The following is a 25,811-nucleotide window of genomic DNA, read 5'->3' on the forward strand; positions in this document are numbered from 1 at the left end:
ACATCGCTGCATCTTGCTTTCTGTACTGGAGCTATGACATTACATTTTCACGAAATGTCGCTTTCACGATAGCCCAATGGTGGCGGACAGTGTAAATGGATTCACGATCATTATTGTTCGATATTTTAAAAAATACAATGATATTGAAAGGACATTTCAGAGAAAATTAATGAAGAGGTTTTTTTTACCCATGGACTTTCTTTTATTCAAAGCTCTGTCTTGGTTTAATTGCGCCCGAATTTGGCTGAGTGAAGCGAGGTTGAGGCCATTTATTCCTGATATGTGAAACGCAATGCAACCAACGCTTACAGAAAACAGAGTTTTTGGAACATTGGCTCCATTTTCCATGCATTCATCATGTAACTTTGTTAAGGGGGGGGGGAGGTGGGTGGGGTGGGAGAGAGGAGAGACTTTGGGTTGTGGGTCCACTAGTTCCCCTCGCCGAAGGATTCGGAGAGGGGATTGTATTTGGGTCCGTTTATTTGTTTGTTTGTCTGTCTGTTTGTCCGCACAGAACTTTCGTGTTTTTCTCCACAACCGCTTGACGGATTGAAACGACGACTCATGTGGAATGTTTCATTGATAATTATGATGTCATAGGTCATGTGGTGTCGCAGCCATATTGGAAAAACAGAAAACCTTTGGACTTTTGTATCTCTGAAACCGAACCAAGGAAAAATTTGAAACATAGAAAGTACTCCTCATTTAGAATGTGTGATTTTTTTTATGCCGTCATAGCTGCCCTCGTTGTGACGTCATAATTGCATATGTAGAACGCCACATCCGATTAGTATGAAAATTTTTGATGTTCATCGAGGGATAAAATGGTCCACAGAAAAAATAAATTCATGACATCATCGGTCACATGATTCGGCAGCCATATCTTTTTTTTAATTAAAAAAAAAACCTTCAAATATCTTCTTCTCTGAAATGGCTGAAAAGATCAAGGCGAAACTTTACACATATGACCGCCCATCCATGAGGAACAAAAGTCACACACATGACATCATAAGTCACATGGTTTGTCAGCTATATTGGATTTACCTGAAAACCTATAAAAATACACCACTCAAAAGAAGTCCTGGCGAGGGTTTGCAATCTCTGATTGCTCTTTTTCTTGTTGGCTCCTGTATTAGACTACTGACTCACAGTCCAGCACACCTATTCACGGAGACTATTTTACGCATTTACAAACATGTTTGCACAAAACTCCCACTCTCCCAAACCACACTTTCCAGTTTGACAGTCCCTCACCATAATAATCAAATATATTTTTGCTTGGCAGAATTCGAGTTTTTATCGGTGCATGTCAATTTTATATCACACTTGCAGACCAACTGAAAACATTTTCCATCGTTCATTGGTGAGATTTATAGGAAGTGGATATAAAAAATTATGGTTAACAACTCATTGCCTCCACCACCGAAAGTGAAGGAGGTAATGTTTTCACCCCTTTTTGTCTGTTGGGATTCGCAAGATGTGTGTGTGTGTGTGTGTGTGTGTGTGTGTGTGTGTGTGTGTGTGTGTGTGTGTGTGTGTGTGTGTGTGTGTGTGTGTGTGTGTGTGTGTGTGTGTGTGTGTGTGTGTGTGTGTGTGTCTGCAATGCGAGGCTCCACAGCACAAACCAGCAAACCGATTTCGATGAAACTTGGCGAACAGGTGCCGTATGCGCTGGGAGTGTGCGCGTTTGACTTTCATTGCTAAGCAACCACCCATTGCGATGCAGCGGCTGAAAAACCGCGTTTTAAGAACCCAAACGGTACCTGACGTAGCGCGGCTTCCATGATAGGTATAGCAACCGGACCAACTCCTGCCTATTCCTTGCACCCCCATCTAGTTATTGCGACAGCATAACGTCCTCTATCTCTCATCGTTTCTGAATGGCAGCCCTCCGAATGCGGAAAGGTTGTGAACCAGGGAATATGTTAAGTGACCTTGACCTCGGAAACCGTCGACGGTGGAACGTTCAAATTCGGTGTATGGATAGAGTTTAATGACTACTACAGATTTTTACACTACTACTACAGATAATGACGCAGCATTTTTCCAGATTCGATCACCATGGGTGTCAGAGCTGAAATACGCAAAATTCGAAAAAATACTTTTTCTTGACCTATGTTCACTATTTTCAATACTTGTCCTACAGTTTTGGATGTGGAGAAACGAGACTTCGGAATTAAACACCGAGATATTTAGAAAATTCTACTCGAGCCGATTTTTGATTTCGGTTTTGTTGGCAAAATTGGCAAATTTTTGTTGGCTAACAGCCAGTTGGCAAAATACGCAATAGGAAAAATCTTGCCAGGCAGAGGAACAATTCTATGTGAACCAATACGTCTTGGCAATGAATCTTCGTCAGTGGATCAGTCAGAATGAAAAGCATCGTATCCAGCGCTTCGATCCTAGCAGATCCCTCATCGCCTCCCGGCTTGTCTGTCTGTTTGTCTGTGTACAAGATATCTCAAAAAGTTGTTGACTGATCCAGATGAAATTTTGTGGACAAGTTCAGTGTGTGACAAGGACAAACTGATTAGATTTTGGTGAAGATCCGGATCCAGATACGACTACTAGAATTTTTTAAGTGATTCTTCACCATTGATAGACAGGGCCAAAAACGATATTGTACTGTATGGCATGATATTTCAAAAATGTATTGATCCCGATATGTTCTTATGTTCTCGTGGATCAGGCATTACGTGGTGGAGGTATGCGCTCCACCGAGTGCCCTTCTAGTTTGAGTTGCATTGACGTGTAAAAAAAATGCAATGAGTGAAGCAGGCTTTGACATCTCTGTGAAAACAGCTGGCTCTGGAGTGGAGCATGGGGTTAAAGTTGAGAAAGATCATACACAATTACATTTTCACAGGTGGTTAAGCTGCGCTGTAGTAATACCTGAGGTATTACGCACTGTAATAATAATGTCATACTGAAAATATTAAAGTTGATGAAAATGAAAAGAAATGCTCAAAAGTAAAGATCGTTTTTATTCTTCGAAATTATTTAGAAAATAATCATCAAATTTTACCAAGCTTAAATATATTTTATGGCAGACATTGTGCAGCTTCACAAAGGGGAAGAGGATCAGATGTTGCATTTACCGTTTGTAATTATGATCAGATAAACTTCTGTGACTGATTCCTTACAAGCATTTGTTAACTATATCCTGAGATCTTTAACTTACTGTTCATCTTTTTTTTCTGTTTAGTGACGATCTCGCATCATTACTTTCAATAAATTTTTTGCATTATGTTGTATTTCTCTTTTATCAAAGGTAATACTTCTCCAACACATTGTGTCTGAAATGTTTGATGAATTTCTTTTTGAATTGAATTTAAATGTGGAAGTCGAAATTATGAAATATCTTTTCTGTACAACCATCACTTCCCACCCCATTTTTACCCCATTTCTGATTTCTCTTTAAAATGATTTAAAAAAATAATGAACCTTTTATTGCTTATAAATTACTGCTATTCTTGGTTTGATTCCTCAAGCCTCAGAAGCCAACGATAAATTTTTGTTTCAGTAATTCGTTAAAGCATTCAATTACACGACAGGATATGCAATCCTTGATGTAAGTGACAATATGTTGATTTGCTTGTGTGCTAGAATCTGCCTCTAGATGTTGAAGTTCCTTAAAGGGAAACCCAAACACTTTGACCTTAGACCACCTCAATGCTAATCGATTCCTTAATACCCTACAGAATAGATATGGTGTCTTTTTCTGATTTCTGAAATAAATGTAGGTAAATTTGCATTTAAAAGTTGAAATTTTCTCTTCTTCAGATTAGCCATGATGTCACACACCAAAGGAGACCACCAGATCCATACCATATATGGGTTACATCGCGGTACGATTTAACTCAAACGGTAAATAATTTTTCGATTTTCCACACGTATGCTGAGTCGATGCGTCCTTGCTGCTTTTATCGTAATACAAACCTTGGTGCTTGATGGTTTCATGCTACACCAATGGCCAAAACACCTTATGTTTGCCAGAAATTGGACGAGGTTTGTCCAAAATACCCGAATGGGGATCGGGCCAACAAAATGTTCGCTTTTGTGCTTGGAACATTTTACAGAGCACTGTTATGAAACAACAGAGATGGCGAGATCTTGTGGTTGTCTGCCAAGATTGAGAGAGGATGCCATCCCCATGATTAAGCAAAAGAAGCAGCCGTCGCTCGAAACTGTAACGCTATCTCGACCAAGTTATCGGCACATGCATACAATCAAACATCTGTTGCCATTGCTCAAGCAATTGCCACAAGAGCATCGGAAATATAATTATCTACTATCAACCCAAATTTCTTCAAATTAAATGAACCACCATCTATTTATAGTGGAGAGAAAGTATGTATGTATGTGTCATATACTCCTCTGAGAGGATATGACCCAGGATGCAAAAAATTTCAGGACCTCTCCCCCCCCCCTCCACCATCCCCCATAAACCATGACCCCACATTACTCATCACCATCTCACACCTCCCCCCCCTCCACAATCCCCACCACTATCCCACACGCCGCCTCCACAATCCCCATCCACTAGGGAGAGACATCGACACCTCACGGACATTACTGGACACAGCACAGACACAAATGGCATCCAGGAAAAGGATGGAACTGGACAATCCCATAACATATAAAACACCTGGTCAGCCTGTGACGGTGGGACAAAACATTTGTCGTCCATTTTGTTCATGATGTCCGAGTGTGCTGGGCGGTGCCTGTGCTGTCGGGTGATGACAGGTGTTGCTGTTTGAGTAATACCAGCAGAGTACCCATCCCACGGGCGATTGTGTTCCAAGCATGCAATGTGTTTTGCTGATGCATACCTTTATTTGGGTGGTGTATGGGCAACTGACAGCTCTGTATTGGCTAAAAAAACAAAAAAAAACACCTGGGTTATGTGCATGAAGCAAAAACATACCTACTGCTTATAATTGAAAACACCTCACTACACTGGAAAACGGGACAGGAACGCTGTACTCTAAATTGTGGAACTTGTAATACCCTCCCCCACCTGGAGGAGGTGCTAGACATTGCACATTTACATTGAGAATTCGCGTCACCACCCCCCCCCCCCTCCCCACTCTTAACTCTCCCAAGACCACCGGCAAAGATAAAAACAGCCCTATACATTAATTGGGGTTACGTTGATCCTCTGTCGCAAATCTGGATGTAATTGGCCCAGAACTGTAGGAACACAACAAACAAACCCACAAACAAGCACACAAACACCAGTCTGTGAATTATAGTGAGGAAATAAAACAACATCTATTAATACAAAATCCCTCACTCATGAGCACTTAATTGAATGGAAAATCAAACTCTACCAAGCTGAAGTGATAATGTGACCAGTGTGTGTTTTCATGTTGACGAACACTTCTGCCGCCTTTGGCTGAATCGCTCACACAGGGCTCGAAACGATTCTGCTCCACAATTCTGCCTTGAGCATTTCCATCACTAATTTTGTCTCCAAAAGTTTCTTCAAAATCCCAATCATCACTTTTAACATTCTGAGAACCTTCATCATCGCTAATGACGGTGGAATGAGTATCGGAATCCAAGCTCGACCTGCACCGTTTCTCCATTTAAAACCGCCGTTCGGATCAATATCGATTCCAGATGTGACGTCACTGGCAAAATCAAAAATTGACACTTGGGCTTTTTTCTGCATTTTGTGATTGGCAAAAAAAAAAAAAAAATTCAATTTTTTTTTTCCCTTCAAATTAGACCCTCATAAATGATTCTCAATGGTTTTCAGAATTTTTTTTTTTTGTGTTTGGGTTCCCCTTTAAGTACATTTCAAATGTTGGATATTGTATGCAGGTACTCTGTACAAGTTCCTGCATATACTTGTACTGGGAGGGCAATGTCAAAATGCCCAGCAAAATTATTATATTGCCAATGTTAATTTTTTTTCATCTTTGTGTTCTAGATGAACCAAGTGGCTGTAACAGACCTACAACTGATGCACACCTTTTGTGCAAAGATGTGTCCTCAATCTGCAAAAAAGACCAAGCTCAGATGTATGTTTGGTTTTGTGTTGTCCAAAAGGGTCATGATCACCCAACAAGATGGCAAACAGGATATGCTGTTGTCCTGTTTATTCATGTTTTGCTGATTTGAATATCGAGTTGTCTGGCTTGCTCATTGTTGTTTAGAGGGTGTGAAGTTTTCACATGAATGCAGATTCTCCATTGGAAAGTCTACTATATTGTTTACCTCCTTGTTGGTTGTTACCTCGATTTGCAAGTTTCAGGAGGTGGGAAAATCTCCACCCCCTATTTTTTGGAAAAGGATCGTGATTCACAAACCAGACTGTGAAGTTTGCTTCAGTCTGTATAGTCTGTATATTCAGTCTGTGTGTATCTGTACTAACTCTTTATATTTAGTTAGCTTGTGCTGGTTAACATTCCCATCTGAAACCATGGCTTATTTGAGCTGGTAATCCAGGTTCAAATTCCATACACTGTACTTGGTTTGTCTTTTGTCTACTGAAATCCTTGTAATTTGTGTTAAAGGATACCACATTGCCAAAAGTATGTGAACACCCCTTCTAATTTGTGGATTTGGCTATTTCAGCCACACCCATTGCTGACAGGTGTATAAAATCAAGCACACAGCCATGCAATCTCCATAGACAAACATTGGCAGAAGAATGGGCCGTACTGAGGAGCTGAGTGACTTTCAACGTGGCACCATCACAGGAGGCCTCCTTTCCAACAAGTCAGTTTGTCAAATTTCTGCCCTGCTTGAGCTGCCCGGGTCAACTGTAAGTGCTGTTATTGTGAAGTGGAAATGTCTATGAGCAACAACAGCTCAGCCACGAATTGGTAGGCAACACAAGCTCGCAGAACAGGACCACCGACTGCTAGCACGGAAAAATCGTATGTCGTTGGTTGCAACACTCACTACCAAGTTCCATCCGACTGGAAGCAACGTCAGCACAAGCACTGTTCATCGAGAGCTTCATGAAATGGGTTTCCACGGCTGAGCAGCCACACACACGCCTCAGATCACCATGTGCTATGCTAAGCGTCGGCTGGAGTGGTGTAAAGCTCACTACCATTGGACTCTGGAGCAGTGGAAATGCATTCTCTGGAGTGATGAATCATGCTTCACCATCTGGCAGTCCGACAGATTAATCTGGGTGAGGTGGATGCCAGGAGAACACGACCTGCCCGAATGCATAGTGCCAACTGTAAAGTTTGGTGGAGGAGGAGTAATGATCTGGGGCTGTTTTTCATGGTTCAGGCTTGGTCCCTTCGTTCCAGTGAAGGGAAATCTTAATGCTACAGCATACAATGACATTCTCGACGATTCTGTGCTTCCAACTTTGTGGCAACAGTTTGGTGAAGGCCCTTTCTTGTTTCAGCATGACAATGACCTTGTGCACAAAGCGAGGTCCATACAGAAATGGTTTGTCGAGATCGGTGTGGAAGAACTTGATTGGCCTGCACAGAGCCCCTGACCTCAACTCCATCAAACACCTTTGGGATGAATTCGAACGCCGACTGCGAGCCAGACTGAATCGCCCAACATCAGTGCCTGACTTCACTATGCTCTTGTGGCTGAATGCAATCAAATTCCCACAGCAATGTTCCAACATTTCATGGAAAACCTTCCCAGAAGAGTGGAGTTTGTTTGAGCAGCAAAGGGGGGACCAACTCCATATTAATGCCCATGATTTTTGAATGAGATGTTGGACGAGCAGGTGTCCACATACTTTTGGCCATGTAGTGTATTTCAAAAATGTATTGGGCCTGATTTGTTCTCATGGATCAGGAATTACGTGGCGGAGGGATGCGCTCTGCTGAGTACCTTTCTAGTTTTCTCTGTTCTCTCTGCAACCGCTTATCCGATTGCCACAAATTTTTCACCATATGTGCGACTACTCATGTCGAATGTTTTAATGAGAATTATGACTTCATCGCTCATGTGTTGTGGTAGCCATATTGGAAAAAAGGGGAAAAATTGACTTCTGTATCTCCAAAAATGCTCCATGGAAAAAATTGAAACTTGGCAAATGTGAAGTACTCCCCATGGGAGACAAGTGTAATTTTTATTGATGTCACAATTGCATATGTTGAACTCTTTATCTGATCAATATGAAAATTTTTGGGGGTCATCTTGGGCTAAATTGTATGGGGGGGGGGAATTTGATGACATCGTTCATGTGCTTCGGCAGCCATATCTTTTTTTTTTTTCACAAAAAACCTTCAAAAATATTCTCCAAAATGGCTGAATAAATTGAGGCGAAACATTATGAGTATGATCATCTATCTGTGAAGAAGAAGTTCTCCACCTATGATGTCATAGGTCACATGGCTTGGCAGCTATGAGTTTTTGAAGAATAAACCTTTAAAAATCCTCTTCTCCAGAATGGCTTGACAGATTGAGGGGAAACTTCACCTCCATATTCCCAAGCCTTGGCGATACTAGGGTGTTTACCAATAATTAATTGTTCACATGGTCTGGCAGCCATATTGGATTGAGCGAAAATGTTTTTAAAAAAATTTCTCTTGAACCGCTTCATCGATTGGTGTGAAACTTCACAGTTATGATCTATTAGTGATGGGGAATATTTGTTTTATATTTCAACCTGATCGGATGCATGGTTTGTCAGCCAGAATTATTTAATGTTTTGAATCTTGATTCAGGGATTTTAATGAAACTTGGTACAATTATGTATAATGATGTATTAATGTGGGTGGAGGCATATCTGGCAACGTTGTGATGTCAAAGAGTGCCCTTCGAGTTATCTCTAAAACAATATTGACCTTGTGAGTTGGAATATGTTGCAAGTGCATACATACACCCACAGTACAGCACTTCTAAAAATATGCACTTCCAGTGATGACATTTCCTGGTATTCCTTTTTATATATGAAGTTGAGGCTCATGGAAAAGATAGAATGCAGAGTAGAACAGAAGAGAAAAAACAAAACAGTGGAAAGCAGGGAAACACACCAACCCCAGGGTTGAGGGACACTTGGAAGAAGAATAGGCGAGGAGAAGAATGAGAACAAGGCGAAAGGAAAAGAACCTGTAGTGAACAAGCTGAGTACAAGCTCAAACACGGTAATACATATGAGGAAGGGGAAAACCAGTAATGGAACCGGTCATTAATGTCACAAAAGGACTAAAATTGTGCAAGTAGCTTATTTTGTTTTTCAATCTCCAAATTCATTCGTCATAATACAATTTGTGCAGTGATTAATTTTTTACATCAAGCAAACTGTCTCAAAGTTAAATGTCACAAGATACATTCGTATTGATATTTCACTAATCCTTACTTGAGAGCCATGAGTTTAGATCAGTAACTGTTGCACGACTCAGTTACATACCGAGTCTCACTCACTATCTCTCTGAAAAGACCGTCTGGCAAACCCTCCTATCTAGTTTCATAACAATACGCTTGAGGAAGTTCAGTCATTCAAACTCCTGGGTCTCATTATCAACCATGATCTTTTTACAAAGCCAGCCGCTGACTGGGTGTCCTCCGTCACACAAAATCCTTCCTTGGCACATCTGAACTCCTATCCACAAACAAGGCCTTCATCCACAGATTGATGGAGTACTGCTCTCCCTTCTGGGCTGGCTCCCCTGCCTCACATCTTGCTGAGCTTGACGTCATGGAGCCATGGCCTTTAAGATTTTTGAAATCTCTCACGATGAAGCTGAGAATGTGGGCCTATCGCTTCGATATTGCACCCAGGTCAGAGGTCTCTCTGTCTGTCTGTCTGTCTGTCTGTCTGTCTGTCTCTCTCTCTCTCTGTCTCTCTGTCTCTCTGTCTCTCTGTCTCTGTCTCTGTCTCTGTCTCTCTGTCTCCCTCTCTGTCTCCCTCTCTGTCTCCCTCTCTGTCTCCCTCTCTGTCTCCCTCTCTCTCTCTCTGTCTCCCTCTCTGTCTCCCTCTCTGTCTCCCTCTCTGTCTCCCTCTCTGTCTCCCTCTCTGTCTCCCTCTCTGTCTCCCTCTCTGTCTCCCTCTCTGTCTCCCTCTCTGTCTCCCTCTCTGTCTCCCTCTCTGTCTCCCTCTCTGTCTCCCTCTCTGTCTCCCTCTCTGTCTCCCTCTCTGTCTCCCTCTCTGTCTCCCTCTCTGTCTCCCTCTCTGTCTGTCTGTCTCTCTGTCTCCCTCTCTGTCTGTCTCTCTGTCTCTCTGTCTCTCTGTCTCTCTGTCTCTCTGTCTCTGTCTCCCTCTCTCTCTCTCTCTGTCTCCCTCTCTGTCTCTCTCTCTGTCTCCCTCTCTGTCTCCCTCTGTCTGTCTGTCTGTCTGTCTGTCTGTCTCTCTGTCTCTCTCTCTCTCTCTCTCTCTCTCTCTCTCTCTCTCTCTCTCTCTCTCTCTCTCTCTCTCTCTCTCTCTCTCTCTCTCTCTCTCTCTCTCTCTCTCTCTCTCTCTCTCTCTCTCTCTCTCTCTCTCTCTCTCTCTCTCTCACACTCTCTCTCTCTCTCACACTCTCTCTCTCTCTCACCTCTCTCTCTCTCTCACACACACACACACACACACACACACACACACACACACACACACACACACACACACACACACACACACACACACACACACACACACACACACACACACACACACACACACACACACACACACACACACACATCCTAATCCTTCCATGATCTCTTCCATGATCTAGCTTCCATGATCTAGCATGTACTAGCTCTTCCATGATCCTCAACTATGAATACAAAAAAAAAAGATTTTTCAGATATCACACCTTGAAAATTGTGTATTAAGAACTATTTCACTCAACGGTTTTCCTTCTTTATGCAGAAACACAATTGTACAGTGATCTTCAGAAATCTTAGCCATTTTGTTTTAAGCTCACAGTAAATTCTGATCGATCTGTTTTCTGCAGTATGAAAAGTGGGCTTTTAGCTTTATGGATGTGTTGAGAGGAACACCTGATGTTAATGAGGAACATTTGACAGTGAGTCATCAATTAGATTTGATTTGTAAATGTGATGTATTCGATACTATAACACTTTATGTTAGCTGATCATGTAAAATTTACTTTGAGTTGTGATAATAACTTTTTATAAATTCTGATCAATGTAAATTACAAGGTTGGTTTCTTCTTATCCAAGCTAAGCTGTGTTAATAACAGTGAATGTTTTATAATTGTAGAAAACACTTGAGGAGTCTTTCAGTAAATTATTTATTATATACTCATAATATCCAGATATTTTAACTCCTGTAAGTGTTGAAGACTTTTGCAGGGCAGTGTATGTCTGGTAGAATTGTTGAACTTTGCAGATTATAATGTTTCATATTACACTTCTTGTTTGTCACAGGTATTATGAAGCATTCCCTGCTCTTTCAGAAAAGTCTGCTCCAATTCCTGTGAACTCAACTTCGGTTTGGAATAATCGAGCTCAGAAGATACTTGGCTCTTCCACTTCAATGTCCGACTCTTACTCCTCATCCTCCACACTCCTGCCAGCTTGCACCGAGACATCTTCTCCTCATGAAATATGCAGTGATGAATTTGAAGCCAGTCGAGATATACCGGTTTTTGGATGTTCTCCTTCGCACCGGGAGAGTGGGAAAGAAAATGAGAATGACCGTGGCATCACCAGGCGGTACAAGACAAGGCCTGCCTGCAGCCGCAAGTATCGTAGATTCCGTTCCGTGACACAACAAAAGCCAATCCGCCCATATTCTGGGTCATCTGATTCGAGTGACGGAGGCCATGTTGCTTCTTGGATGGCAGCAGTCTCATCTGAAAACAGCCTACCTCGCAAAACACTTGGTACGCGCCAACGGCTTAAAGAAAATGAGCAGACATCTCAGGTGCACAATATAAATAACAAGGCAACTCGAAAATATGGAAGGAGAGCAGAACGAAGCAAGCCATCCAGTGCCCCTGGAGCATGCAGACATGAAGGGAGTGGCATAGGTAGCCGAGCTGGTAAGGAAGGAAGGAGACGAATTTCGAGCATGGAATTAAATGCCAAAGGTAAAGAATTCTCAACTACGAAGACTGGAAGGCCTGGTTTGGAAGAAGAACCTCAGTGGTATACCAAGCCTCTCACTGTATTGGTGCCTCAAAATTGCCGCAGTAAATTAGAAACATCTTATAGAGGCAGTCAGCCATGTCCTTTGCAAGGGTTAAGGGATCGTTCAGAGCCACAAGTAATTTCTGAGGAAGTGGATTTCTATGAAGGTGATTATGATAATGTGATTTTGCCCACTGGTATGTTTATAAACGGATGTTTTGTAGAGATGCCATTAGAGAGTCGTGAGGATGATGCCTCCTTGGTTACAAAGTCAATTGAACAGGAGGGGATGTCTGGGGAACTAAATTATTTGGGTTACAATTACTTCTGTGAAGTAGGCTTGTATCAATCCATGTTGGATCCTTGTGCCTCTGAAATGCTGCAAAATGGCAGTCGCATATTACGACTGATCCATCAGAATGGCACAAAGCAAATTACCACGGAAGATAGCACCGTCATGGAACAAGAAGCTGAGGCTGTAAACTGTGCAATATGGACTCATAAACGAGCATGGGACAGTAACCCTGAGCTGAGCCTGTATTCATCACATGAACACAATGAAGATAAGACCCTGAGCCCTGATGTTGCCAGAATTTGGTATTCACTTTCGCCATCATTAAGCTCCGAAGAGGAAGGTTGTTCATTTGGTGAAGATCATGCAAATATTTCTTCCTTTGAAAATGGACCCATTTTTCACATCGATGACAAATTTGGTTGTCTTGTAATACAAAATGAGGGTTCTTCAGAAGGAGAGCAGGTCAGTCATTTGGGTGATGATGATAAAACCAACAAATTTGGTTTGAGCATTGAAATTGCTCCTGCTAGTCCTGTATCCAATGTGCAATATTCTGACCCTGCCCAGGGTTCAATTGAAATATTTAATACTTTCAGTGGCCATGTTTTGCCAGCATTTATTGAAGAAACGAACGGGCTGAAGTCATCTCGTCTCTCTATGTGGACAAATTCTCAGATGTGGGATGAGGAAGGACCTTTTTCCAACTTGTCCACACGTACAGGTAGCCCGTGGTCCCATTCAGATGATGTGCGATCAGATGATGCTCTTTCTTTTGGTTTGCAAAATGAGGAATCGTCATCATTCTTGAGGGAGGAAAATGTGAACTGTTCAAATTGTCAAAGTGATGAAATCCCTGATAACATACTTAATCTTCTGCCTGTGGAGGATCTGAATGAGAGCACAGATCACATGAAGGATATTCCTCCAGATAATCCAAAGGAAGACACTACAATTTCATCTATTTGTGGAATTTGGTTAGATAGTGGTGAACCTGAACTCCAGAGATCACCAGGAAACGCTTTTGGTTGTCATTCACCAGAAAGCCCATCTATGACTAGTCCATTGAGTTTTGATGGATTTTTTGATAAAACTGCACATGGAAAGCTTTCACAGATTTCTGTAGATGCTGAAATTGATAAGTGCTCATACTATGTTTATAGTGACCTTAGTGGCCCAAAGTATCCTCCAAAAGCTGTGCAGCGATCCGAATATCGTTTGTGGGATTGCTTGGGTGAACAGTATAAATATGATGATCCATTGTCTACAAACACAAATGAACTCTGCAAATTAGCCACTGAGCCATGGAGCACTGGAAGAAAGGAAGATACAACATTTTTAATTGGAGGAGTTTATGGAAAGCTTCCTGAAAGTGGGCATTTACATGCAGAAAAGTGGCCAGTAGAGATTGACCGAGATAAAGAGACCTCGGTGCTGGATAAGCGTTCAGATTTGCATCTTGCACCAAACATAAACTCAGAAAATACAACCCTTTGGAAGTCCCGGTTTGCTTTTGCTCAAAGTGGACTTTCATTAAAATGGAGAGAGAGGTTTGACTCTTCGAGCTCATTCTTTGAGGAAGACTGTTTACCTTACCAAAGTTTTGATGCAGAGATGTGCCGAGAAACAAAAATGAAGTGTTGCTTCTCATCATTGAACATTGGCAGCCCATTATCACATCTTCTTAGTGTCCAGTGTTCTTTGCAACCTTCACGAAGCACATTGGGTATACCATTCAGGCCCAAGGCTATTGTGAGCTCTGGTGACGATAGAAACCTGGATCAGCGGCACAAGCTTTATGGTTTACGCCAGACACAGTACCGCGCCATTCGCATCTCCCCTCACACACATTTCCGGCCAATCCAGGCTACAGAGCTGTCCCCCTGTGTCAGTGACACATCAGACTCCGAGTCAGAAAGAGGTGATGAAGCTGTCTCAGTTGCCACATACAGTGATCTCTTTGAACAACCCGAAGCCGACGTTGCACCACTAGAGGAAGATGCCATGGCTGATTATCATGAGCTTGAGTCTTCGCAAGAAGAGCTTGTTGCTACCACCTTTCTTACCCTGCAGCTCAAAAAGGGAGCAATGGAGAAGGGTGCTCAAACGTCCTTAGATTCACAGGACAAAGATTCAGGGTCACGGGGATGCTCAGATTACTTGAGAAAGACTGTTCCTCCATCCTTGTCTCCTGAACCTGGTGGGTGTACAGTGAAAGGTACACATCCAGGATGCTCTGGGAAGCTGGGTACTAACAGTGGCTTTTGTGGAATGGCTGAATCATCTGAGGAACGTTGCCCAGAGGTAAAGTGCAAGTTCATAAAAAAAACATTTTTTGTTTATGGTTCTTACTTTGAAGTATGTTAATATTAAAATTTGCAAAAAAAAGCATTCTTATTTCCTGTTATCAGATTCGATATGTTGGTAGTTTTATAATCTGAACCGCTGTGTGGGTACTGGTGGATGGCTGCTGATGGATTACAAGTGAATTTTTGAAATTGTTCAAGTAATGTCAACATCCTTCAAATTAATTATGCAACTCATTTGCATGCATATCTGGAATTATGCTGAACTGGAGATAATCAGGAAATTATTTGGGGTGTCAGTTGATGAAAAATACTATTATTGGTCCAGTGAGTTTGATGGCATTTTGATAAAACTGCACACAACTTTCACAATTTATTTTTTTTCAAAAATATTATTATGCTATAAAACTGCATGGTTTTAAAATGGATAATTATAGATACCATCACATCGACAGGATCGTCCGACGAACATCACTCAACCAACCCTAACGACGACTGCCGAATGATGTGGCCTAGACTCATAAGATGGACGGTGTCAGTATTTCTTCACAGGTGTGCAGTTGCCACAGTCTGGTGAACTGAAAGGCTAATCCTGGACCATTTATCAAATCTAGTGATGATAACATAACCTGACAGCAACCAGAAATTAACCTTTTTGTTCACTCACCAAATTGGTGGAATTGATTCGGCACACTGCTCTTTCCAAAATGAATAATTTATTACACAAAGACACGATATACAAAAAAAATACATCATAAAATCACAAGAAATAAATAACCCCTCCATCCAGTTTCTTGCATCCTCCACCTCCCTCACCCCACAAGGCGCCAAACACACAATTGTAAGACCCAGACATTTTTTGAAGGATTTGCAAGTGTCAAATGGGTTACTGACCGCAGAAAGAAGCCTGGTGTTGGTTTAACGGTTAAGGTGGCTGGCTTAAGATCTCAGGGTCTCGGGTTTGAGCCTGAAAACCCGTTGAAATAACACCAGGTGGGTTGACTCAGCCTGTCATCCTTCAGAGGTCGGCAAAATGAGTACCAGCTTACTGGTAACATGGGCACGAAGTTTTGATGCAACATAGCTGCACTTCCAGACATGATGAAACCAGCAGCCACAGGTTGCATGCAAAGCAACAACCATGGAAATGACTGCCACAAATGTAAGTAGCAGGTGGCATACAATTTAGTTGACTGAAGGGACGGTAGCTGGACAATCTTCGCCCCGGAGCCTTCCACCAATCCCATCCCATGACCATCCAACAGTCTCCACACAGCTGCCATTCGCAATTCTGCACAGCGGCCTTCCAGCACTCTCCGTCCCGCGGCCCTCCACCACTCTCCGTCCCGCGGCCCTCCACCACTCTCCGTCCCGCGGCCCTCCACCACTCTCCGTCGCGCGGCCCTCCACCACTCTCCGTCGCGCGGCCCTCCACCACTCTCCGTCGCGCGGCCCTCCACCACTCTCCGTCCCGCGGCCCTCCACCACTCTCCGTCGCGCGGCCCTCCACCACTCTCCGTCGCGCGGCCCTCCACCTCTCTCCGTCCCGCGGCCCTCCACCACTCTCCGTCCCGCGGCCCTCCACCACTCTCCGTCCCGCGGCCCTCCACCACTCTCCGTCCCGCGGCCCTCCACCACTCTCCGTCCCGCGGCCCTCCACCACTCTCCGTCCCGCGGCCCTCCACCACTCTCCGTCCCGCGGCCCTCCACCACTCTCCGTCCCGCGGCCCTCCACCACTCTCCGTCCCGCGGCCCTCCACCACTCTCCGTCCCGCGGCCCTCCACCACTCTCCGCCCCGCCGCCCTCCCCCACTCTCCGCCCCGCCGCCCTCCCCCACTCTCCGCCCCTCCGCCCTCCACCACTCTCCGCCCCTCCGCCCTCCACCACTCTCCGCCCCGCCGCCCTCCACCACTCTCCGCCCCGCGGCCCTCCACCACTCTCCGCCCCGCGGCCCTCCACCACTCTCCGCCCCGCGGCCCTCCACCACTCTCCGCCCCGCGGCCCTCCACCACTCTCCGCCCCGCGGCCCTCCACCACTCTCCGCCCCGCGGCCCTCCACCACTCTCCGCCCCGCGGCCCTCCACCACTCTCCGCCCCGTGCCCGTCCAACCAGTCTCGGCACAGCGCCCGTCCACCACTCTCCGCCCTGCGGCCCTCCACCACTCTCCGCCCCGTGCCCGTCCACCACTCTCCGCCCCGCGGCCCTCCATCACTCTCCGCCCCGTGCCCGTCCAACCAGTCTCGGCACAGCGCCCGTCCACCAGTCTCGGCACAGCGCCCGTCCACCAGTCTCGGCACAGCGCCCGTCCACCAGTCTCGGCACAGCGCCCGTCCACCAGTCTCGGCACAGCGCCCGTCCACCAGTCTCGGCACAGCGCCCGTCCACCAGTCTCGGCACAGCGCCCGTCCACCAGTCTCGGCACAGCGCCCGTCCACCAGTCTCGGCACAGCGCCCGTCCACCAGTCTCGGCACAGCGCCCGTCCACCAGTCTCGGCACAGCGCCCGTCCACCAGTCTCGGCACAGCGCCCGTCCACCAGTCTCGGCACAGCGCCCGTCCACCAGTCTCGGCACAGCGCCCGTCCACCAGTCTCGGCACAGCGCCCGTCCACCAGTCTCGGCACAGCGCCCGTCCACCAGTCTCGGCACAGCGCCCGTCCACCAGTCTCGGCACAGCGCCCGTACACCAGTCTCGGCACAGCACCCGTCCACCAGTCTCGGCACAGCGCCCGTCCACTGTATCATCTTTGAATTCTCACTGTATCATCCTTGAAACATTTATAAATCTCGTGAGGTGGCTTAATGGTGGGATCGTTACTCGGTGGACAAAAGCATCATGTTTTTTTCACCAAAGTACCAAATAGGCTTACAGATTTTAAAAAGTCATACTCCAAAATATTGGATAACAGGGTCTTGTATGATGTCATCATCTGGTAATTACCTTATTAAACAAACAAAAGAGATTATAATATGCTATGATGAGATTTTAAGTTACTAAGCCTGTCTTTAAGGTCAATGAATTCAATGTTGATATCAAATTTTCATTTAAACTTGTGCAGTAGGTGTTACTAGCAAGTTGCCCGTGCCCGCACGGGATTTTAAACGGGGTAGGGATGGAGGCCGCAAAAATTTAAATGGCGTCTTCTGTCATCAAGCGAGCAAGCTGACTTGATGACAGAAGACACCATTTTCCACAGCAATTCACATTTATTGCTACATCTGATGCAATGCAAATGCCATAATGGTGGCCAGGTGCTCCATTTGGAACCGTTTGTTCGATATATGGAGGCTATTGATGCCTCGGGTCACTGTCTTTTTTGTATTTGTGTATAATAAAATGTGTATAATGTATAATAAAATTTTTTGTTTGTGTCAAAGTCAGCGACCGATTGCAAATTAATAGTGGGATGATGTCATTATGATGTCATCACCTCTTGTCCCCAAAAATATAGAATTTCAAACTTTAAATGCTATCAGGGTTTTAAGTGACTATCTTTATATTTTTGTGGCCAAATATTTCATTTGGGATATTACTTTTTTCCTTTGAAATATAAGGTGTAATGATGTTATTATACTGTCTTGCTGGTGGATTTGATCGATGGGAAGCACTGACAAACCTGTGCTGAATCTTGTTAACCACCCAGTGGCTTTGGCAGTCTTCCCTGAGAATGTCTGGTAATAACTGCATCTTTCAGAGATGGACTAAAGTCCAGCGACAGTAGTTGTAATGGTCCATTGAGAAAAGGAGAAACATCAGTCCTTGTAAAGACTCTATGTAAAGAGCAAAGTCCATTTATCTGTGTGCACGAATGAAGATATGGATGAGAATCTGTGTGCAACACTATATCCCAATGCTGGAAGGGCAGACTTTTCTTGACCATGGCCAGCTTCCAGACTTCATATGCATCTTTACTGTCGGACTCATTTTTAAGCTCATAGGCATCATTTTGTAGCGTCATAGAGCCAAAGTAGTCATTTGGTGGACATGTCGAGTCCGAGTTATGTGAGAGGCTGTAAATGCCTTTCGCTCAGGCGTGTGTGCAAAATCCAGTAACTTGTCTTTAATTTTACATTTTACGGTTCTGCTGAGTTTCACTTTTCTGAGAAGTCCCAATGTATTTGTCCATAACTCAAGAACCAAAATATTGTCATCAGTTGTTTTTTATCGGGTTTTTTTCAGACATTTGAAATGTAGAAATCTCAATCATGATTTTCACCACTTCCGACTCATTTTGACAAACAACAGGCATGAATAACAAATTTAATGTGTTAATAAGGTGGTGCAAAAGTGGGTGCATCGACGGCGGTAAACTTTCCAATTCAGTTTGTTAATTTTTTTAATCCAGGATTTAAAACTTTTATTTAACACGAGAACACAAATCGCCTTGTTTGCACATTCAAACAGCTTCATTTTGGTTATACCTGGGAAAAGTTATACGCCATATTGACCAATCAAATTTTCCGCTCACTCTGAGGGCACAGTAACAGCAAGATTCTGACAAAAATGGTGGCACCAAGAAATGCCACCACAGAACTAACTTGCTTCAAAAGATATGTTTGTTTGATGCATCGTTTTCTCAAGGATCATTCCAAAATCGTCAGTTTCATCGAGAAGAGTTGGCAAAAGGTTCAACTCTGGACTATTCCATTTGACATCTGCTTTGTATGGTTGCTATCGGGCCTGTTATTCAAATTTCACGAACAAAGCTAATGTAGATCGTGCTTGGAAATACAAAGCAAGAGTTGAAAAAACCCTTCCTACGTCCTTTTTCTGAAGACTGCATGGGGTAATGAACTCTCTAGTTTTATGTAAGTAAAAGTAACTGCTGCAGTTATGTGAAATACTGAAATTCATGACCTAATGAAGAAGGATGGCAATACTTTTCATGTCTCTCCAGCATCTTTTTTGGGATGTTTGTGGAATTGAGGTGTTAAGGAAACCAGACTGCTGTGACCATCAAAAGCTGGCACATTCATTCTCTTGCTTGGCAATCAACTCCAATATCTCAAAAGGTACAACCTTCAATGTTTAAGCACCAAAGTCATTTTATATATTTGCTTAACCCACGTGTTTTTAACTTTACCTATCTGTAGAAGGTGAAATGATTGGTCTTACTCGTTTCACCTGATGCATTGTCTTGCTTGATGCTATTTCACGTTTATTGTATCGACACAGGCTGCTGTGCTCCCTCCAAGCTCACCATACCAGACAAGACTGGGTGTTCCTGCTGTGGAGGACCACCATTGCCATTAGCTCTACTCTGAATTTTGCTGACTCTTTGCTGAAGGCATTGTTGCTCAGGTGTTCCTGATCTTATTCTCCAGTTCATTGTGTTGCAGACGAGCATGCTGTCCTGTTCTTTAATCCTACTTTATTGCAGTTTGTGGGAATTTTAATGTTTTTTTTTTTTTTGCTTTTACACTTCACAATCCACAGTAAACCCCACCCCAAAAGCGTTAAGAACTTTAGTTCAGAAGAGCCATGTTGCTAATCAATGAATGTGGCTTCATTATACTTTGGCTATGACTCATTCTCCCTCTCAACTGTATTTTGAGGAAACTATGTTGTCCATACATCTGTGGAATCCAGCAGATGTTATACTCAAATGCACCAAACTTCAGCTGATGTAAAGGACTTGTTTTCTTTCATTACGTTTTGTGATGTGCATAATTTGTGTTCTTAAAGTGGGTTTTCAGATCTCTCGTCACAGAATTGGCTTCATTGGAGGAAGTTTTTTTTTGTTTTTGTTTTTTGTAATGCCACACCCTTTAAGGCATTCATTTTCACTTTGATGATATGCTTGTGTGCTTTACAAAGCCAGGTTTTTGTGTGTGTTTGTTTTTTTAAATTTCACCTTGCAAAGCCACAGTGATTTTCTTCTTTGAAATGTGGTTGGTTGTTCAAGAGATTCAAACTTTTGTAGCAGGTTGATGATTTATCATTTTACCTGATGTAATGAGTGTGAAAAAATCCACCAACTTTCAGATTCCCCCACCCCCCCTCCTCCCTCTTCTCTCCTCCCCAACACCATCCCTTCCCAAAGTTATTTCCTGAAATTGAAATACACCCAAAATTCAGCTTCGCTTCCTTAAGTAACTTTTGATTTATCCTCACTAAATTGTCATTCCACGTGTTACACATGCTACTTAAATAATAACTGGCTTTTGCTTGTCCTCGGCCATCGTTTCGAGACCGTTGGAGTTATACGATACGTATTTTGAGGTCATGGACAACTAGATGTTCTGTTTTAACTTGCCTTCTAATGAGGGAATAAGAAGGACTTTTAAGGGTGAAGACCAATTTATTTGCACCGAAACGTGCTCACACTCAAAAGTTACATTATTGCTCCAGTTTGAATAAAATTAACTGGTTCTCACATGGTATAATTTGTTTAAGTTGTCTGTCTGAAGAATGAGGGAAAATAATAGCAAGTCCACCAATCATCAACCACCGATGACCCATCTATTTGTTTCTATTTCCCAGACTGCTAGTTTGCTTCGACTCGTATGTCTCTTTATTTATAATTGCGCAAATTGGTTCGAGCACTCTCTCTCGAAACGTGATGTTGTGCCTTCAGCAGTGTGACTTGGACTTGATGTTCTAGGTTTTTGGGGGTTTTGAATTAGCGATTAAGTTTTGATGTGTTTCATTTGTGCAGTCTATAACAGGGTGCTGAAGGCATTAGCATGGTTAAAAAAAAGAAAAATAACAACTGCACAATTCAAGACAGACCATGCAGATTGAATGCACTTTTTCTTCTACGAGGTGTAAAACTTGGGCATTTTGATTTGGCTGTTTTTGATTTTAACAATGTTGTATTGCACACTAGACAGAGTAGCAACAGCTGTCTCGAGCTTACTCACCATGAGATTTATTCGGAGGCTTTTTGTTTCTCACAAGGGGTGACAAATACTCAAGTTTAAACATCTCCGTGAACAAAATAGATGATCTGTCGTCGTGCCCTATAACTTGTTTTGAAATCCTTTGGTCCATTTTGGATGTAAGTGGTTGAATATTTGTGCTCCAGTGGTGAATTTATTTTTTGTTACCTTTTCTTTTATTGTATGCAGTGTTCGAAATACGGCTGCGGGTGATTTGGGGTATTAATATTGTACTGAATTGCTGCTTCTTTTTGCATCGATAGTGAAGGGGAATAGTGGAAAGAAGCAAGAGTGGAATGTGACGTTGGTGACGCGCTTTGCTAACGTTCATGTTCATTCTTCCAAACCAATTTCTCTGAAGTTGGTAATGGTGGATACATGTCGTTTTTTCTCTTCCATATTTTCTTACCATACCATGAATATGGTGTTATATGAGGCAGCTTTATAAATGTATACAGTGGTAGGACATGAATGGAATGATCCAAATTTTAGGGGGCGCTCAAGGGAGGCAGACGCGATTGACAAATGCAGTTTTATAACTTGCTTGTTGATATGTTGAGCCGGATGGAGACGGGTCATGTTTTAGAATGGTTAAAATGTATACATCTGTATCTGTGGAAGTTCAACCAACGATATTTGAATAGCACCTCAGAAGTGTATCAGCAGCGGTTTGTGAAAAAATGGGACAATTGCAAAACAAAAAAAAACAATTCTGCAGTTTATCATTAAAATGTAACCTTGAGGACACTTTTGAGGTTTATCGATTCATTATAGGACTACAACACCATATAATTGCATCCATATCAGTCTAATTCGTGCTAGGGTTACGTTGGTGTTGCAGTATTTACAGTTGACCAGATTTTTTAGATTGATTATATTCACTGGAGTTTGGACTTAATTTCTTCTGAACAACTGTTGAGTTGCTGCACTTGTGGCAAATTACTTTTGTTCTGCTGTAATGATCAATTGTGTAAATGTACAATAAAAGATAATGAAGAAAAAATGAATAAAGTCCACAGTTGGCATGTTATTTGTGTGAGAACATGGGAATATGTTGCCGTCTTTGCGGTTATGCAATGAAAGTAAATTCTTCGTTATTGCCCTGTATTGTATGAATGTGTGCAAAATGGGATGTTACAAACTGTTTTTACATACCCTATTCACATGGTGATTGGTCTGGCCTTTAGATTAGATGCTGTGCCTAAAATAAATGTGCCCAAATATAGGTAAAAAATATTTCCAGACAAAAAGTGAATCTGTTATTTGGAGCGATTTCCACTGTATAAAATGGGTAAAACTGATCATGTGCATCTGCCCGTTAATTCCAAACGCACGTGATTGTGATAGAAGCCTGTGAGTCTATTGACGAATCCTTTATCTAGTCACGATATTGTTCGCTCCTCAGTACAAGGTGTAATGAAGAATACATTGTCGATGGCCAGTTACATCTGGCCGTTCGCATAATCGCAACAGTACTTTTTTTTCCTTGTTGGCCGACGGGGTGACAGAGTACAAAAAAAAACAAAAAATATAAGAGTGATGACTGGACCCATCGATGAATTTGTTTCTACATGTATGGGCTGTGGTATTGGTTTGGCAACAATGTCGCCAGTGGATGAACCATGTGTATGCAAATTTCATCAAATGTAAAGGCCCGGTCACACCTTGACGTTTTAGCCATCGATGGCAACGTATTAAAATGTATGTAAAACGCTGGCTTACGTTGAACTTTTGATGTTTTTTTTTAAAGATTCGGACGTATTCATAGCGACTTGGTCTTATGTATAGCACATTGGTAACGGACACAGAACGTTTCGTTGTGTTATAGATAACTTATACCAACGAATGCTGAACCTGTTGTCGGCCTCCACAACCGATGCCCAACGATAGTCTAACTTAAGCATAGCGCGTTGTACGCATCGCCGACGATGTCGTGACGTAGCCTATTAAAAGGCTGACGCACAACGATTCGAATCATAACTGCCGTAGAAATGGAAGTGTCAACATCGCGGTCACACCTTGGCGATCTTGCCAGCGTATGCCGACCTAAGAAAAATGTGTCTAAAACGTTGGGGCACGTCAAATACGGTATGAGTAAGTTTGGTATACGTGAGTACAACGCTAAAGTACGCTATCGTACGTCGTAGTAAGTAGAGTACGTCAAGGAATTTTAAACATGTTCAAAATTTTACGAAGTACTCGGCGTATGACACACGTTCCGCATGCGATGGGGATAGGTTGTACACACGATATGCGGACGCTTACACACGTCCACAAAGGCTACTTATAAGCTACTCATAAGTCGAAACACGTCGCGGTAATTTCTTTTTTACACGAAACTTATTTCTAACTTATGTTTGACGTGCTTTGAACCAATTCTTTGCGTAGTCCCAACACACATCGACGTATGTAGACGTATTCCAATGACGTCTTCCGGTCGACAAAAAAAAAAAAATTAACGTGTTTCTAGCTTAGAACTGCCATATAAAGACGTGTTCCCAGCGGTTTTGGGAATTGGTATATAAAAATGGTGTTCATAAAAGGGGAACCCAACAGTGTTTTCGAGTCCTTTTTGAGTCGATGTCCATGTCAGCAGGAACAGTATCAGTATCAGTATTAGTATTAGTATTAGTAGTAGTTTGTTCATGTTGGCAGTAGTAGGTGAGTGTGAGGGGGAGGGTGTGGGTTATGATGGATCGTCCTTGCGTTTAACGATTTAACGATTTAAATGATAAACTCAACGATTTAAATGGCTGCATCTCCACTATTGAAAGTAGACGCTTGCGCTCAACAATTGGATTTTTTTTACACTCAACGACTTTTAAACGGTACCACTCAGCTATTTTCATTGTTTACAATAAACGATTTAAATTGCTGTCACTCGCCTTTGTTTTTTGACGCTGGGGTTTGGAAATTTGAAGCGTTTCTTCTGAACGTGTTAAAACGCTCAAACTCGACTATTTTAAATAGACGCTGCCGATGGACAATTGGAATCATAGCCAAGCTAGACATCGAAGTGTGAACATCCTCGTCATGCCCAAGAAAAGTTTGAAGAATGCTGCAAATAAGTGTCCTGGCCGTGGCCGTGGACGCTGACGTAAGGACGATCCATTATACCGACGTCTTTCAGCCTATGAGTAACTTAAAAGTAACGTCTGTCGATGTGTGGCAACGATCGCGTAACGTGCCAACAACACGTTAATCATTGGTTAGAAATAAGTTTCGGGTACACTAAACATTACCTCGGCGTGTCTCAACTTATGATTAACTTACAAGTAGCATGTGTTGACGTCTGTCAACGATCGCAGACCGTACATACAACCTGTGGCCAGCGTAATGGAACGTGTGAGTCATACGCCGGCATACGTCGTGAAATTTCAAGCATGAAAAACTTTGAGGACAACCAAAAAGTACAACGTTTAAAGCCAACGTACAACGACGTATGGCAGTGTTTTTCAGCGTGCTTAATGTTATCAAAACTTACCCATAACGTATTCAACGTGTGCCAGCGTTTTAGAAAAAAAATTCAAAAATCGGCATACGTTGGCTCAAACGTCAAGGTGTGACCGGGCCTTAAGAAGTTGATGAATCCTTTTTTGATAGCTTCATAAAGAATGCCACAGTTCTTATTACCTTCATCAGAGTAGAGGGTATTGCATTCAGGTCCATTTGTTACTTGCAAAATTGAAGATATTTGAAATATATTAGTCAGTCGATTTTGTTATTCTGTCTTTCTGTCTGTCTGTCTATCTGTCTGTCACCTACAGGTCGCAATTCTAACCAGATTTTCATGAAACTTCACCACATTGTAGAGTTTGTCATAAGGAAGAAGCCTATTGTTTTTTTTTTTAGGTCATAAGGTCAACATCGGCCAAAGGTCAACAACTTTGGTGAGATTTCAAAAATTCTCAATTTTCATCCGATTGACTTGAAATTTGAAGAGGATTTATATTTCAGGTCACTGAATTCAACTAGCCAATTATTTTTAAGTTCAACATGGACCAAAAGGTCAACATAGTCCCAACGTCAACAACTAAGGAGGTATTTCTAAAATCCTCAATTTTCCTCTCATTGACTTGAAATTTGAAGAGGATTTTCATATCAGGTCACTGGGTTCAACCACCAATTATTTTTGCCTTCTAACAAAACCCAACTTTGCCAACTTTTTCTTTGCCAACTGTTGTTTCTAATGTTTTTCATGTTCTCTGGACATCCTTCTAACAAAACAACGATGTTGGGAAGTTTTAATTTTATTGTTTTTATGAATTTTAGACCCAATTTTGATATGACCCTAAATTAGCTAAAAAAACGTATAC

The 25,811-nt window shown here is 42.7% G+C and overlaps 1 protein-coding gene across 5 annotated transcripts in view; it reads left to right on the forward strand.

The window, feature by feature from the left end:
• KIAA0232 (KIAA0232 ortholog) overlaps window positions 1–22,525 on the forward strand; it is a 61,525-nt gene extending 39,000 nt beyond the window's left edge. For 4 of the 5 annotated variants that reach the window (XM_085850197.1, XM_085850199.1, XM_085850198.1 and 1 more), the window contains 4 exons: window positions 5,939–6,029; window positions 11,311–14,611; window positions 19,512–19,626; window positions 19,790–22,525. In XM_085850197.1, the coding sequence (XP_085706323.1) occupies window positions 5,939–6,029; window positions 11,311–14,611; window positions 19,512–19,626; window positions 19,790–19,878 (3,596 nt within the window). In that variant the 3' untranslated portion in view covers window positions 19,879–22,525. Of the gene's footprint in view, window positions 1–3,783; window positions 3,868–5,938; window positions 6,030–11,310; window positions 14,612–19,511; window positions 19,627–19,789 lie in introns of all 5 variants that reach the window. The other variant, XM_085850201.1, reaches the window with a different exon arrangement.
• Window positions 22,526–25,811: the final 3,286 nt, after the last annotated feature.

Source organism: Eptatretus burgeri, chromosome 12, assembly GCF_056783735.1.
Source record: "Eptatretus burgeri isolate ZD-2024b chromosome 12, Ebu_testis_v1, whole genome shotgun sequence".
NCBI lineage: Eukaryota > Metazoa > Chordata > Myxini > Myxiniformes > Myxinidae > Eptatretus > Eptatretus burgeri.